We start from the raw sequence: 16,860 nt of genomic DNA, 5'->3' as shown, positions 1-16,860 counted from the left end.
TGACTGTTTTGGTAATTGAATGGATTAAGTGATTTTTCTCATATGTTAGTGAAGACAAAAACAAAAAAATACGGTGTATCCCTTTAGTTTATTGGCTTTTGAAGCTAGCTTTGATACTACTTTTTGCAACAGCAACAGTGGAGAAGCTTTTTCTGCAATGAATACTATAAAGACAAATTAAAATTGTACAATAAAGTGGGAGATCAATGGATGAATGATATATTGCTTGGTAACTTTTATTGAGAATGATGTATTTTGTAGTATTCCCAATGATCTTATTATATGTCGGTTTCAAAATATGAAAACTCGTCGAAATAGATTATAGAATATTATTTTTTATTATTGAATTGAAAACATTAATTTTTAACATATATATTTATGATTTTTTATATTTTTATTGAATTGTTTTTGTTGTGATTATGCTCTCTCTGAATTTGATTTTTGGATCCGCCACTTTATATTATACAGTAATACAAGTATTGTGAAATGAATGACAAAAACAGAAGTGTTGCTACTTTATTATATACTTAATCCATTTCATTGTACTTGTTACATTTCACTTAATTCATTACACAATTTGATGTGTTGCTTTGATCGTTTATATCTTATGTTATGCATCAATTAAAATTATAACGATATGATATTGTGAAAATATACAATTAGACGATTTAAACAATATTTTACTTAACTATATTGTTTCTTACATATTAATTGTGATATATAAATTATGTTCAAATAATGAATAGTATCAAAAATACTTGTGTACCACGTTATTCAAAATGGAGGTAGTATTAAAGAGTAATAGAAAAATAGTTGTAATACTCCTATATGTTAGCTACAACTCCTTCTGTTTCAGTACAAATGTCTCTTAAATCTTTTGGTTCACCTTACCATAAGTAGAGATGGACATGAGTTGGACCAACACGCGAACAATAGAGGAACGACCCATAGCATGTCATGACTTGACCCGCCAACCACTACATAGGCCACGAGGGGTCATGTTCACCATTTTTTGAAGTCATAGCATTGACTCGATGGCACTACACCCCGCATGCTTAGTATGTGTAGCATGATCCATTTTTTATAGATGGTCGGCACAGCACGATACGACATGAGCCGTTGTTTGCGAAGAAATTAATTATGCGGAAATAAGAGTAGAAATTAGAGTTTCGGTTTTGAATACTTGGTTTGTATTGATATCTCTAATGCTGTTTACATCTAAATTTATACACAAACAAAGCAAATAAAAAAGGAAACAAAATAAATTGACAATAATTAGAAAATAATCCACTGCCTAAATTAGGAAACAAAAAACTGAAGGATACAATAAAATATATACACTACACTCCCCCACAAGTTAGGTCATCGGATTTCCAATGCCTAACTTGGATAAAGTACTTTCAAAGACTTCGGGTGTAACGGCTTTTGTGAGAATGTCAGTCGATTAAGCTTCAGATTTCACATGTGGGATACTGATGATTTTCTTCTCGAGTTTCTCCTTTATGAAGTGTTTGTCAATCTCCACATGTTTTGTTCGATCATATTGAACCGGGTTTTCTGAGATATTAATAGCTGTCTGGTTGTCACAAAATAGTTTGCATGTTTCTATTGGTGGGAAGTTCAATTCACATAAGAGCTTCTTGAGCCATAGTATCTCTGTTATCCCTTTGGCCAGGCCTCTGAACTCTGCCTCAGCACTTGATAGTGCTACTACTTTTTGCTTCTTGCCTTTCCAAGTAACCAATTTTCCTCCTACAAGAGTGAAATATCCGGAAGTTGATTTTCTACTATCTCGATCACCTGCCCAGTTAGCATCTGTATAAGCCATGAGGTTAAGGTGACCATTCTTTCCAAAGAAGACTCCTTTACTACTTGTGCCCTTTAGGTTTCTCAAAATTCTTATAACAACCTCCACGTGTGGTATCTGAGGGAGTTGCATGAATCTACTCACAACTCCAACTGCATATGAAATATCAGGTCTAGTGTGGGATAAGTAGATGAGTTTTCCGACCAGTTTCTAGTACTTCTCCTTATCAGCTGGTTCTTCTCCTTGTACTGTATGAAGCTTATGATTGACTATGATTAGTGTTTCTGCTGGCTTACAGTCAAACATCCTAGTTTCAGCTAGATAATCTAGGATGTATTTCTTCTGATTAATGAAGATCCCCTTTTCGACTGGAATACTTCAATCCCAAGGAAATATTTCAAGTTCCCTAGATCTTTCATTTCAAACTCCATGAATAACTTCTTCTTAAGATCACTGATTTCTTCTTCATTGTTTCCAGTTATGACCATATCATTTACATCGATAATTAAGCATGTAATATGATTATTTCCTTTCTTCAAGAACAGTGTGTGATAATTACTTTGTTTATAGCCGAACTTTTTCATGGCTACAGTGAACCTGCCAAACCAGACCCCTGGGGATTGTTTTAAGCCATACAAAGCTCTCTTGAACCTACATCCTTCTCTTGGTGCAAATTCATCAGAGAACCCAGGTGGAGCATGCATATACACTTCTTCTTCAATCTCACCATGGAGGAAGGCATTTTTCACGTTAAATTGGTATAAAGGCTAATCTTTATTTGCAGCTATCGAGAATAGAACTCTGATGGTGTCGATCTTAGCAACAGGTGAGAAGGTCTCGGAGTAATCAATCACATATGTCTGAGTGTACCCTTTTGCAACAAGATGAGCTTTGTATCTCTTAATGGTTCCATCAACATGATACTTTATTGTGAATACCCACTTGCAACCCACAGTTTTCTTCCTTTTAGGTAGCATACATCTTTCTCATGTACTGTTTCTCTTAAGAGCTGTGATCTCATCTCTTATTGCTTCTTGCCATTTCAAATCTTGGAGGGCTTCTTCAGTATTACGAGGTAGGGAGCTCGAGTACAACGCGACTGTGAAGGCAACTGCAGTCTGTGCTAGATTACCCATATCATCTCGGTTGATAGGGTATCGAGACCTCTATGCTTCAAACTCCGGATCATACCTCCTTGGGGGAACGCCCCTCGTACTCCTTGGGGGTAACTCATATCTGCGAGTTGACTCAGTACTAGGAACATCATTTGGAATATCAATCAAAGGCTCGGGAATTACCTCTTGTTCGAATTGCTCTCCAGATGCTTCGGACAGGACATGATTAGTTTGAGGAGGAAGTACTATATCTTCAGTGGCAACAGCTGCGGGATTACCTACTTGCTCTGTAGGGTCATGATCTATCATAGGATCTGGATTGATAGCAGTGAGATATATTAGCGAACTTAATTCATCACTACTCACCCTGAGGACTAACCTGGGGGTAGTAGTATGAATTCTTAAAGAAGTCACAGTCCATGGTGGTATAGATTTTGTTGTGGATTGGATCAAGTTTGTTCCGAGCTTATTTGGGAAGGTGAACATAAACAACAAAACCAAATACTCGAGGGGGTAAGGAATGAGAGGATGGAATAATAATATGAGTTGAAGTGTTTCCAAGGGAGTTTTGAAGTGGAGGGTTTTTGTGGGAAGGCGATTGGTCAGGTAAGTGGTTGTAATGAGTTGGGACATGAGCTTCAAACATAAGTGCTCGGGTTATCTTAAGGAGTATGCGGTTCTTCCGCTCAGTAACCCCATTCTGTTGTGGAGTGTTTGGGCAAGAGGTCTGATAAATTAAGCCATAAGTTGAGATGAACCCCCCCCCCCCCCCCCCCCCCCCCCCCACATTGTCTGACCGGAGAATTTGAGATTGGGCTTGAAATTGAGTTATAAGCATGTTATAGAATTTCACTAAAACATCAAAGACCTCAGATTTATGTTTCAAGAAGTACACCCAACTCATTCGAGTACAATCATCAACAAAAAAAACAAAGTACGAAAGCCCATGTGTATTAGATTCAGGAGCTGGACCCCAAGCATCAAAATGAATTAAAGCAAATGGTTTTATATGGGTCAGACTCGGAAAATAAGTGTGCTAATGACTCTTTGCTAGGATGCATGTCTCACAATCTAGGGGTGCATTACAATTATTAAGAGATGGAAAGAGTCATTTCAAATACCCCAATGAAGGATGACCTAGACGCCGACACGACATCCACAATTGATGATCAGAAGACCCATGAGCAAGCAAAGTGTGACCCTTTTGAGTGGCCTCATCGACATAGTACAAGCCTCCCCTTTTAGTATTACGACCAATGATTTTCCCTGTCCGAGCATCCTGCACAACACAATCAGTAGAAGACATAATAACAATGCAATTAAGCTCTTTAGTCAATTGACTAACAGATAGCAATTTATGAGATAAGCTGGAATTAAGAGACAATTTTTACGTGAATCGAGAGTGAAATATTAACAGTTTCGGCTTGAGTAACACCAACATATTCTCCATTAGCCGTTTGGATATGAGTTCGATTAGTAGGACTGGGAAAAATAATATCGGAGGAATCATAGGTTATGGTGTCTGTTGCTCCACAATCAAATATCCAAGAGGAAGAGATATTTGGTTTACAAAGTAAGCCCAGTCCTCTAAAGAAGTTGGGCTTAACATGTGGGGTTTGTTGTATATTATGGGGAAATTTTGAAATACATAAGAGAAAAAATAAAAAAAATTAACAAAATAAACAAAGTTTTAAACTTATTCCAAAAGTAAACGTGAAATTCCCAAATTTGAGGTTTGGGGAGCAGTTAGTAAACTAACAGCGAACAGGTTAAAAAAGACAAAATAGCTGTTCGCAGTTAGTAACTGCAAACAACTATTTTGACCTGTTTTTGTGCAGCATGCTGTTTGCAGTTACTAATTGTGAACAGGTCAAACTTCAGGTTTGGGAATTTCACGCTTACTTTTGGAATACGTTTAAAACTTAATTTATTTTATTAATTTTTTTTTATTTTTTCTCTTATGTATTTCAAATTTTCTATTATGGGTTGGGTAGGTTTTCATTAGGATTTCATTTTGTGTTTTTTGTGGGTGAGCCGCTACATATAAGGAAAAAGTGGAGTTTGATTTTTTTTTTTTTTTTCTCCATCATTTCCGAACTTGTTTACTTTTGACCCTATACTTGCATCTTCTTCACCCTTCTCTGTGATCTGGCCACTGCTACGTGATCGGGCAAAGGCAAGATGTTCACCACCACTTAGAAGATGCGAAAAAGGGGCGACATTAATGGAGGCCTTGCCGCCAGTTTGGTTCGTCGGCTTCATGGTGGAGAAGATTTCCATGGCTCGATTGACGGCGGTACCACAGTGAGAAAGCTCGATTTCTTTCCGAAGAGGGAAAGAACAGAACCTGAGGGGAAAAATAGGGAAGAACTGAATCTGTATTAAAGTCGATTTTCGCCCATTAGGGTAGCTGGTTTTTGTTTTTGAGTGTTTGTGAAGATGGGTGGTTCTCCCCACTTCGGTTATGCGTCTTGTTGCCGGAAAGTACAGTCCGGTGTCAGTGGTTCCTTTGTTGGTGTTTAACCGCTTCGGTTGCAACAAAGTATTCAACGATGTCAATGGGTCTTCGATTTCCTTTTTTTTTTTTGGTTTGTTTTCGGTAAATATGAACACCAATATGGTTGTTCCGTCCCAGATTAACCTTATGTCTCTGATACCATGAATAAATTAATTATGTGGAAATAAGAGCAGAAATTAGAGTTTCAATTTTGACTACTTGTTTGTATTGATATCTCTAATCCTATTTACATCTCAATCTATACACTAACAAAGCAAGTAAAAGAGAAAACAAAATAAATTGACAATGGAAACAAAAAACTAAAGACATATCATAAGTGTTTTATTTACCTATTTAGGAAACTATTTGTACTTGGTTCACATTTGTTTGATTAATCCTATAAAATTTACCAACTTTAATTGATATATAACGACTTACATTTTATGTGACACTTGTGCGAGATGGAATGAATATTAAGGATTTTTCAAGTGTAATGATTATGAAATAAATGGTAGAAAATTGTGAGGAATTCCGAAAGGTAAGTGTGATAGTTGTCTTAATTTTATGTTTATGACAAAAGTTTTGGCAACTTCATTTTTGTACATGAAATCGAATCAAATAATCTATAATAAATTTGAACATTTCAAAAAACCAACTGCTTACCTATATAATAAACTACTTTAAATTTTGTTATTATCTAGCCACTTAAGTTGTAGCTAATCAAAGATAAGAAAACCCATTAAATCCCACTTAATGATTGTTCACATGATCTCTTCTTCTCCATTTATTCTTAATTATTGCTTAATCCCAAAACATTATTAATCTTTGAAAACAAAAATTACTATCGGTAAACACAAAGGGTGAGATACAAAAAACAACTATAATTACAAAAATATATATATATACATAAAAAAAGAGCTTTGTCTTTTTTTTTTTTTTTTTTTTTTTGCATTTAACTTTCAACTGTAATCTTAATTGCTCCTTTTGTAATGTGTAAGCCTGCATATATTTGCAATATCTTGGACAGTACACATTCTTCGACAAGTGCTTCACTGAGCAATAGGAAGTAAATGAAGTCGTACAACTTTGCGCTAGCATTCACCAGCTACCAAAACGACATCAGCTAAGGCCTTAAGGGTTGATGGGTAACACATCCACATGCTGTGCTAAGTTCTAAATCTCCTAGTGTGGGAGATGGCTTTGGTCATCTCATCCATTTTATGTCTTGCGCCCACACTAGAGAATGACGTTGGCCGTTAGGTGTGCAATAGATAATAAAAGATTGAGGTTTGGATCACTACATAAAGTGACAAAAGGGTGTATGAAATGTATCTTGAATGAGCCCGTAAATGCTTGCAAATAGGCGCTCATTCGATCGCATAACTTGTTTGTTCAAGCGGCTGGGTGCAAAAGCAGTTGTGGGTTTTCTGATTTAGTTTATGCTTATTGGAGGGAGTGTTAAATACTTGTTTTAGGGTTATTCTAATGTGTTGTAGGCTATATAAAGACAACTGAATCAATATTAGAGTATTAACAAAGTAGGCTAATACTAGAAAAAAGGGATATTGAAAACCTAGAGACCATTTGTATTATATTGAATGTGATCTCCATGAAAGGTGAGATCTTTAAGCTTGAGAGGTTATTCTCAAGTGTGTGAAGATTTGTTACATTGATGAGTTATTGAATCATTATTGATATCAATCTTTGTTTCATGTGAAGGCATTTAAGATACCTCATAATCATCTTGTGTTCTAATTTCTTATTTTTTTGCTTTAATTTGTTTGCTTTGTCTTTCTCTATTGTATTTGTCTTATTCTTCTCCTTAAATATTAGGTCCTAAAACCTTTCATTTCAATTGAAATTCGTGCTTGGTAAGTTTTTTGGGTATTTGGTGAGTGAAAGAAACATTTTGATGAAGAAACAAGATGATTAAAGGACCAAGGTTCCATATTTCATTGTTTGATGGAAAGATGAACTTTTTTGATGTCGAAGAATTGTGTTGCAGACCTATTTATCAAGGCATTGATGAAGCTCTAAAGAAAACAAAGTCTACATCTTTTGAGGTTGGGATGTGGGTATCCATGAAGAAGAAGCCAGTGATTGCATTTGGCTTGCCATTTGCAAATGAAATCAAGTATAAATACTTGAAGGAGACATATCCACATGTGTTGTTGGAGAATCTTCAAGCGATGAATGCTTTGAAGTCTCTTACCAACAAACTTTGCTTTAGGTTAGAGTTGTATTAACTCATGAAGAAGAGGATACAATAATGCAAAATCAAATTAACACATTCAACCAACTTATGTGTCAATTGTTGAATGTGGATAAGAAACTTTCAAATATGAAGAAATTCCTACTTTTTTAGCTTATCTACCCAAGAGCTATAGAAATATAGTCCAAATATAGCTTATTTGGAGGGACGCTATTACTCTTTATCAAGCATTGGTAGTGTTGAGAGAGAATGATAGATTCATGGTGAGATGTGAGGGGAAAGAGAAGAAGAGTAGTGGAGAAGGCTTGTATGGGGAGGGTTCTAATAGAGGAAAACCCAAAAGAAAGGTTACTAAGGGAAAGGTAAGTCTCAAGGAAGGGATAATGACCCTAGTAACATGGAGTGTTATTATAGTAAGAAGAAAGGGCATATTCAAATAATGTGCAGGGGGAGGAAGGAAGATCTCAAGAGGATGAGGAGTTAGAGGGATGGTGACAGGAAGGATTTTGAGAATAGCGGAGATGTTGTTCTAGGCTTTGTTGATAAAGATGAAAATCATAGGGTAGTTCTTGTTGATGGGGATTAACTTCGGTTGCTCATTCCATATTTGACGTTAAAAAAATTCTAAGCTTAGTTTGTGTAATGGAGGTCTTGTCACTTTGCCAAAGGATGAGAAGGTGAAAATAGAAGGATTAGGAGAGATTGTTATTGTGACACATGATGTAGTCAAAGAGGAAGCTAGGTGATGTTAGGTATGTTCCTAAGTTTGAGAGGAATTTCATGTCATTAGATAGATTGGAGGCTAAGGGATGCTCCTTCAAGGCTAGTAGTGTCTTTAAATATCATTAAAGGGAGCATGGTGCTCATGAGACGACGAAAGAGTAAAAGAAAGTTGTAAATGCTACAAGTTGGTAGTGGTTGCCTAGGCCACAAAGTTAATGATGCTAGCAAGTAACTCGAGAAGGTGATATTGTTTAAGATGGGAGATATAGCCTTGAGAGGGACATTATTGTGTCAAGTTCCAAGTGTGGGAGATGACTTTAGCCATCTAATTGTCCTTTCCATGGCTTACACACTAGAAAAATGTTGGTGTGCAATGGGACATGGAAGATTGAGATTTAGATCACTAGTAAACAAAGCGGTATATAAAGGGTGCCTTAAACAAGCCACAACAATGGAAGCATCTAATGAATGAGTACTAGTAGGCGCTCGTTCAAGTGAATGACTTGGTAGCTCGAACACCCTGGTCTAGGGGCAGTTGCGAGTTTTTTTATTTAGTCTATGCTTGAAGAGCACGTCTTGTACTTGTTCAAGGGTTATTTTGATGTGTTGTAGGCTATATAAGGAGACATAAATTAGTATTAGAGTATTAAGAGAGTAGGCTAATACAAGAAAAAATGGGCTTTGGGAAACCTAGAGTCTATTTGTATTAGATTGAGTGCGATCTCCATTATAAGTGAGACCTTTAAGTTTGAGAGGTTGTTTTCAAGTGTGTGAGGGTTTGTTTCATTAATTTATAGTTGAATCAAATGATATAAATCTTTGTTTGAGGGGAAGGTATCTAAGGTACCTCAAAAATCATTTTGTGTTCTTATTTCTTCTTTTTGTTGCTTCATTTTGTTTGCTGTGTTATTCTCTGTTGTATTTATCTTATTCCTCACATTATTTCACCACAAATGTACACATGTATCATGCACTTGTGTAAATGAAGTGGATTATGGATCATTGCTCATCTAGGCAGTAGCAAGGAAAGAATTCTTACTTGCCATCAAAACAAAAAATTCTACCCTCCCTTTTTTCAATGTTGAAGGAAAAGTCCTTCACACCATAATCAACGTTGTCTTTTTCCCAAAGTCAAATTTAAATAAATGGTTATTGATCTTAATCTAGACCCAGACACATTTATTTATTTGTTTATTTGACCCAAAACTAAATTTAAATCCTATGAGTCTCAAAAATTAAACCCAAATGTTAAAAATAGGGGCGAATCTAGGGTGAGTCCAATAGAATCGTGGACTCATGACCATTCTTAGTTGTAGCAAAGATTCGCCATTATCTAGTCTCTAACCTGTTTTCCTCTTGTGATATTTTAGCTTCTAATGTCTCTCATTTCACACCATTTCTTTTTTTTTTTGACAATAGTTCTTTTCTCTAAGTCAATTTCTCTTTCCACTAAATTTCTCTTATTTTATAACTTGTATAAAATGAAAAAATAAAATAAGAGGGACATAGAAAGTACATATTACTTCTATTGTAACCACGTTAGTTGTCCCCTTCACCCTTCACGTAAGAGGTTTCTTAAGTGAACGAAGCACAATAACATAGAATTAAACACTAGTCACATAAGTTGTATCGATATAGCCTTGGATATAAACTAAATACTTGTAATATAGTATTACTCTACCAAACTTTTCATGTGTGAAGACTACACTTAATTAATGTTCCTTTGAATCAATCTCTTGCATGGAGATCACTCAAGCTTTAGATTGTATAAGAATCCATCTCTATCAGGTTCATCTACCGGGTGGGCGGTGGCAGTGGGTGAATGCGGCTTTGTCCAAGAAATCGACAAGAGTAACGGAACCTTATTATGGGTCACTCTAGGTAGCAGATTCAACCATCTAACAACTACAACAACCCAACTCAAAGAGAAAATGTTTTATGATCAGTGATGTTTAATTATCAGTAAGATGAATACCCTATCAAGTCGAGAATCCATACGGGTTAAACAACCCAACCCAGATCAAACAGGCAACTCTTTGAGAGTTGCGGGTGGGCAAGTGGAATCCCAACTGAAGCTAGCCCTAATGACGATTGAGCTTCCAACCTCTCTAGATTGGAAGATGCAATCCTTTTCATAAGGAAAAGCACTCGCTCGATTGTATGGTTAGCGCCTTAGCGGTAACATACAAGGGAAATGGCAGCCCCAAAACAACTATGGCATAACATATATCCAATAATAGTAACTTCCCTTTCGTCACAAAACCTCTTAACATTTCACAGAAAGTAGTAATTTATAAACCTTATGCAAGGATTATTATAACAAACTCGGTATATATCATTTGTGCTAGTAGTACAAAAAAAAATGAGACACTAGATTTACACAATAACGAACAAATTACACTCGTTTCCCCGCAGAAAATACACAGAACGTAGCCCGTTTGTCATCGCATAACAAAATCATTCATTGGAGATCTCTCTGTAAGATTAAAATGGTAGACCATCGCCTAAATTAAAAACCCGAATTCTCCAAATAAATGCAGTATTCTTAGAATGTCGGATTATAAAAAGATGTTAAGCCAACAATTCATACATTATGTCAATTATATATGCACTTGTGGTTTTCTGTCAAACCTGTACAGCTAACTTACTCAAAGAATGGTTTCCGCAGAAAATTAGTAACAGCAAAAGTAAGCTACCCTGATTTTGAGGTACTAAATGAACATCGAAAGAGAAAATGGCAGATATACATACATCAATTTTCATGTTCATGTTCATTGGATCCTGAACCCAAACCTAAACACTTGAGGAAAGCTTGTTTTGCGAAATCAAAGTAAGTACAAGGATGGAAGAAACGTCTGGTAACAGGGGAAGGACTCAAATCTTTACTCGAATTGCCATCCCTTTCAGAATTGTTTTCTACATGCCTTGTTTGGCAGCTAGTTGTAGTAGCCATTTCCTTCCCATGATTTCCACCAACCTAAAGAAACAAACATCTAAATTGAGATCAGATGATTGTTAAATTTACGATCTTCAGCGATTTACTTTCAAAAAGTGCAATTGTGATTTTCTTTATCAAGCAATCTTTGTCCAGAAATTGTTGGAAATACTTCACATGTGAAAAAGATCCCACATCACTAAAGCAGTGAGTTATGGAGTTACATATAATGTTCAGTGGGTAATACTCCTAATACCCTAAAGTTTTGGGAAAGAATGAACCTCATCAAGTGTATATGCAAGTCAACACTCATTACCCATGGAATTGTGGGCCCGAGCCCATGGGTGCCCTGTGGATGCGTCCAACGGGGTGAGTATGTGACGAATTGTCACGGCCTAACAGAAATTTTGTGGTATCCATTTGCATTCTGGAACATATTTATTTACACGTCCTTTTTATCCCTTTACACATTTGATGAGATAAGCCTTCACTCCAATTTAATCTATACCCTTCCCGTAGAAGATGAGGAACCAGCTAAAACATCCAAATCACAGATACGTTTCAATATGTATGCATAATTGTATCATTATTCATTAGTTAGTTCGTCAACCAAATCCTAGAATGTACGAAGATACTATATGTATGCATGTCTGTATCATCATTCATTAGGTATTTCAACCAAATCCTAGAACATGGGATAAGATTAAATAGAAAATAATAAGTTATGTCTCTATATGTATGCATATCCGTATCACCATTCATCACTTAGTCGGCCAAATCCTAGAACTGGCGATCAAATTAAGTGGTAGATAGACAATCATCATCATCATTGTACCCAGTGTATTCCGCTCATAGAAACTATGATCAGGCTCTAGGGAGGGATGTGGCCAAAGAGTTCCCCGGCTCGAGAAAGATGCCCAGATAGATAGACAAGCACTAGAACGAAAAAAATACTGCACTTGGATCTCTTATGATGATAATAGTGGACTTGTCTCTCTAATCTGTCTCAAGGATGAAAATTTACTTAGTCAGATGGTAAGTACTCCAGTCACCACCTTTGTAGTTCTTTCAATGCATACTTATGTACACTGTTTTTTCACCAGAACGACCCTAATCTGAACTTGTTAAGTGTTATTTAGACTTACTTTTAGTTGATTATAAACTTGGTTACCATATTAAAACTTGTAACCCTTGGGAGAAAAGAATTAGGCTATGTACTTGCTTTCAAATCACGAGATAGAGGAATCCATACTCGCTTTATAATGACCAATACCAAACGCAGTCTCTTCAGATTTCAGTGTCATATCACAACTCCATTACTCTATAAACATCTTAACTAGGGAGTAGATATCGGTAAAGAAATATATATTAACATATATTAGCAAATAAAAACTTCAGATCTGCCTTATAATTCATTATGGACCTTATTTAGAGAGATCTAACAATGGCATAGTACTTTGCAACAAATACACTCGCACTGATCATAAACTTCTACAAACTTCAGATCAACTTATTTTCCAAATACTTTCTCAGTCCTCATTGAACTTTCTCACTTAATGTACTAGATAGTCAGAGTTTGAGCATTTGGTTCCTGTTTGAAATTTAGATGGAATACCACAATAGAAATTCTAAATATGCAGCATCACGATTCACGACTAAGAAACTGCATCCTATTCATCCATAGTTACATGGAACGTGCAACGTAGCCACGGTCCGCAATCCGGGAACGTCCGTCCCCAATCAGCACGAAACGCGACCCAAATAGCTCAAAGTGACTTCCCGGTGTAGAAGACCTTTTTAAAAAATATTTTAGCCTTGATTTACAAATTAAAGAATAAAGAAGGGAGAAAAAACAAGATGAAATCTAAAATAATTCCACTTGAAAATAATTAAAGCAAAAAAATCATTTTAATTTGATTTTGTTTCCAATTATATATTTTATACATAATGTATCGTGTACCCAATCATTCCCGAGTCAATCCAGGTTGTGTTCCATGTTCCCGTTTCCGTTCTTGTTCCCTGTTCCAATTCAAATGTCGTTCCAGGTAACAATGATTTCATCATGCAACATACACAGTCCTTGATGGTCAGTTACATGAACCAAGAGCCTGATTCTGCAATTCGCCCACATAAATTCTCTTCTCATTTATCTTTACCTAGGCATATAAACCGATCCATTCGAATGCGCATCCATACTTCATTGCATCAATTTATAGTCCAACAAACTAAGGCTTTGTCTTCGCTTTCTCGGGTCCATATCTTGGTTTCCTCTACCCAATAAGTTCCTCTAATGAACCACTTTGGTACAGTGCTCCCTCCCATCGCGTCCCCTACTCGAATGCAAATTCTTTCAAATGTTTTGTATGTCACCAAACTGTTTTCAATACAATGACCTTAAACTATCTTCTTATCTCAACCCTATGATGTTATCTTTGTCAGTCATTGTAACAGAATATTTTACTCTTGAATGTCAAATATTCTCTTTTTTGGGGGGTTTTAGTTACAAGGACTATATTGAATAAAAAAAAGTTATATTTCTCCTCAATTCCCTCATTTTCAGCAAAGCAATATTCCATACCAAAATTAAGACATTAGGCACATTACAAGGCCACAAACTTGGGGAGACTATAAGAAATCCAAAATCATTACTACCCTAACCTTTTAGTTTCAAGGATGAGGAATCACAAAAAAACCCTAATTATTCTCATAAAGAATTCCTAATTAAATCACCATAAACATTTGTTAAGATCAAAAATTAAGTAATTAGATTAAACAAAGTCAACCCAAAAAAGGAAACAAAAAACCCATAAAATTAATCACACATATAAATACACTAAAATTAAAATTAAAAATCCAAAAATTTTCAGATCAACTAAACCCAAGATCTCATTCATAATAATGAACTAAAATAATTCAAAAATTAAACCTAATAATCTACAATTAATGCAAGTAAAATGGAGAAAAACCCATAACAAGAACAAAGAATGCAAATCAAAATCTCACCTGGGTTCTTCCAGAGCAGCTTGAAGGATTCTCCAAAGTGGGTGAAACAGTAGATAGAGAATTACTGGGGGAAGAATCAAGAACAAAGTAAGTGAAGAGAATGATAAAGGTGAGAAGAAACATGACCAAAATCTGAATCCATATAAGCCAAGGTATTCGATTGTTGTCTAGTATGAATTCATCCCCAAAATCAAACATTTTGTTTTTTTGAAATCCAAGAAAATATTTGGGGTTTACCAACAATGAACAACAAACAAAAGAGAAAAAGGTAAACCCAAAAGCTAGCTGGTGTTGATGGTGAGTGGTGACTGATGGGTGAGACTGCAAGGAAGGAATTAATTATTAATTAATTTAAAATTTAAGAAATTAACCTGAATTTGATTAAGGAATGATTCAAGTGATTAATGTTAATTGGTGTTTGGTGGGGTTATGTTTATGAAAATGAGAAGTTATGTGATTGACATTGTGAAGACACAAACAGAAATTATGATTTGGGTTTGCTATTCTGGATGATGATGATAAATTGACAATGTTGCAAAGTCTACTAGCAATCCAACTCATTCAATCAAGTATATTGAAAATTTGAAAAAAATAAGTCTTTTTAATGACTTTAGTAAAAGAAACAAGCTTCGTTCAAACTTATTTCCTAAAATAAGCAACCTTGGCTCCAAAGGTAGGCTTGGTGTATATTCGTTGTTACTAACAACGAGCATAAAGAAATGGTCAAAAATTAAGTCATGGTTAAAGTCACTGTTACTAACAACGACATATGGTGTTGACTGGTCAACTTTAAATTCGTTGTTAGTAACAGCGACCTTTTGCTGCCCTAAATATCAGCAGTCTTATTTCTCCTTCCTCATTTCACGTAACTTTGTTTCAGCGCTCTAACCCACGAAAATCTCCCTCTTCTTCCCACCATTAAAATCAACTTCAATCCTTCAATTAATCTTCATCAAATTCCAAGTTTCTACTACTAATTAGTTCTGTTATCTTCCTACATTCAGTTCAGATATTTTTTTTTGTTTTTCTTTCTTTTTTCGAAAATTTAGTTTTTATATTTCTTCATCAATTTTCACATACATGTAGGTTCATAAACTTGTAAATTACTAATTCCTGGTGATTTACAACTTATTAAGGTACCTTTTTATTATAAATTTTTAGTTCTTTTTGTTTTTAAAAAGTATATCATTTATAGTGGTCATTTACACTTAAACTCTATAAATATGTCAAATGTAGTTGTTATTTGTCATGATCTTCATAATGAGGTTGTTTTTTCATGAATTTAATGTAGAAAATTTTTGAATTTAATGTACAGAATGCTTGAATGCAAACCCTAAATTTGTAAATTATATATTTATTTATGCAATCAATAATCAATGTTTCTTGTTTTTAAATGTTGTTAAGTATGTTGGGGGAAGACGTAAACTGTTTGCATGCAGCTCAAACATGGATTTGAATGAATTTAAACATCTTATATGCTCTAAGATTGGCATTGACACTACAAGAAGTACTGTTAATGTAAGTTTTAAATACAATATGAGTGGAGAATTGTTAGCTCTTCCGGTTGAGGATAAGGAGGCTATAGATGCAATGTGGGAGTATTCAAAGTCTACCTCTATTCCTTCTTTAGAGTTATATGTAGATGAGGTACCCCTAGGGAATCAAGATGTCAATGTTGTAGAAACAAATGCAGTCTTGAATGTAACTTCTTCTGCTTCTTCTCCTACGCCTTTCTCTACCCAAGAAACCCAAAATCTCATTATGCCATCTTCCTCTTCTCCTTCTAATGAACCCAATCAACTTGAACTTCAAGTCTCAAATGATGATACGATTAACTTAGAAGATACAAATAAGCCTTGGAATAATGTTAATAGTGAGAGTAATGAATTCGTTGAAGCTTCTTCTGAGGATGATGTGGGTGTTGATGAGGAGGCTCTAGCTAATGACATGACCTTAGGCAACATTCCAACAATCGTTGCTCCTACACCTTATGCACTAGTTCCCTCTTTAGATGAACACGTTGAGGACAACTCTTGGAGGTCTTGGGCATGTGATACAACCTACACCGATGAAGGAGAGTTTCAAAAGGGTACACTAGTGGAAAAAAATGTATCTGCTGCTAATCATTTACTGCGGTTTTTTATATACGCAGCAATAAATAGTAAAAAGAATTAGAAAAAAAAAAAACAATCAAATGCTGGGGTTTTCATCTTGCCCGCAGTAGATAATCACTTGGACAACTTAAATGTTGCGGTTTTTAGCATGCCCGCAGCATTTAATGCACCAAATAATCACTTGGACAACTTAAATGCTGCGGTTTTTAGCATACCCGCAGCATTTAATACTTTCAAAAATGCGCCTTTTAACGTTAAACTGCAAAACCCTCTTCTGTTTCATTAAACATACATACGTTCATCTTCTTCAAAAAACCCAGCTCTTCTTCACGCTGTTACTTCTTGTTTCATAAACCCACCGCATAACTGTTACTTCTTGTTCACTCGAAAAACCCATTGAAACCCACGACATTTTCTTGTTCACTGCTACTTCTTATTCATAACCCACGGCTGT

General features: G+C 35.5%; 1 protein-coding gene across 2 annotated transcripts; it reads right to left on the bottom strand.

The window, feature by feature from the left end:
• Window positions 1-6,369: 6,369 nt before the first annotated feature.
• LOC130820344 (uncharacterized) lies at window positions 6,370-14,849 on the bottom strand. 2 transcript variants are annotated; one of them, XM_057685681.1, is made up of 2 exons: window positions 14,293-14,849; window positions 6,370-11,331 (listed from the first exon to the last, which is right to left on the bottom strand). In XM_057685681.1, exons 1-2 carry the CDS (start codon window positions 14,488-14,490, stop codon window positions 11,107-11,109), a joined length of 423 nt encoding a protein of 140 aa, XP_057541664.1. In that variant the 5' UTR covers window positions 14,491-14,849; the 3' UTR covers window positions 6,370-11,106. The 2 variants fall into 2 exon arrangements, with proteins under 2 accessions (XP_057541664.1, XP_057541665.1); XM_057685682.1 differs by having other exon boundaries at window positions 11,156-11,347; window positions 14,293-14,796.
• Window positions 14,850-16,860: the final 2,011 nt, after the last annotated feature.

This window comes from Amaranthus tricolor, chromosome 8, assembly GCF_026212465.1.
Source record: "Amaranthus tricolor cultivar Red isolate AtriRed21 chromosome 8, ASM2621246v1, whole genome shotgun sequence".
Lineage (NCBI taxonomy): Eukaryota > Viridiplantae > Streptophyta > Magnoliopsida > Caryophyllales > Amaranthaceae > Amaranthus > Amaranthus tricolor.
This window is presented reverse-complemented; position numbering and strand designations above follow the sequence as displayed.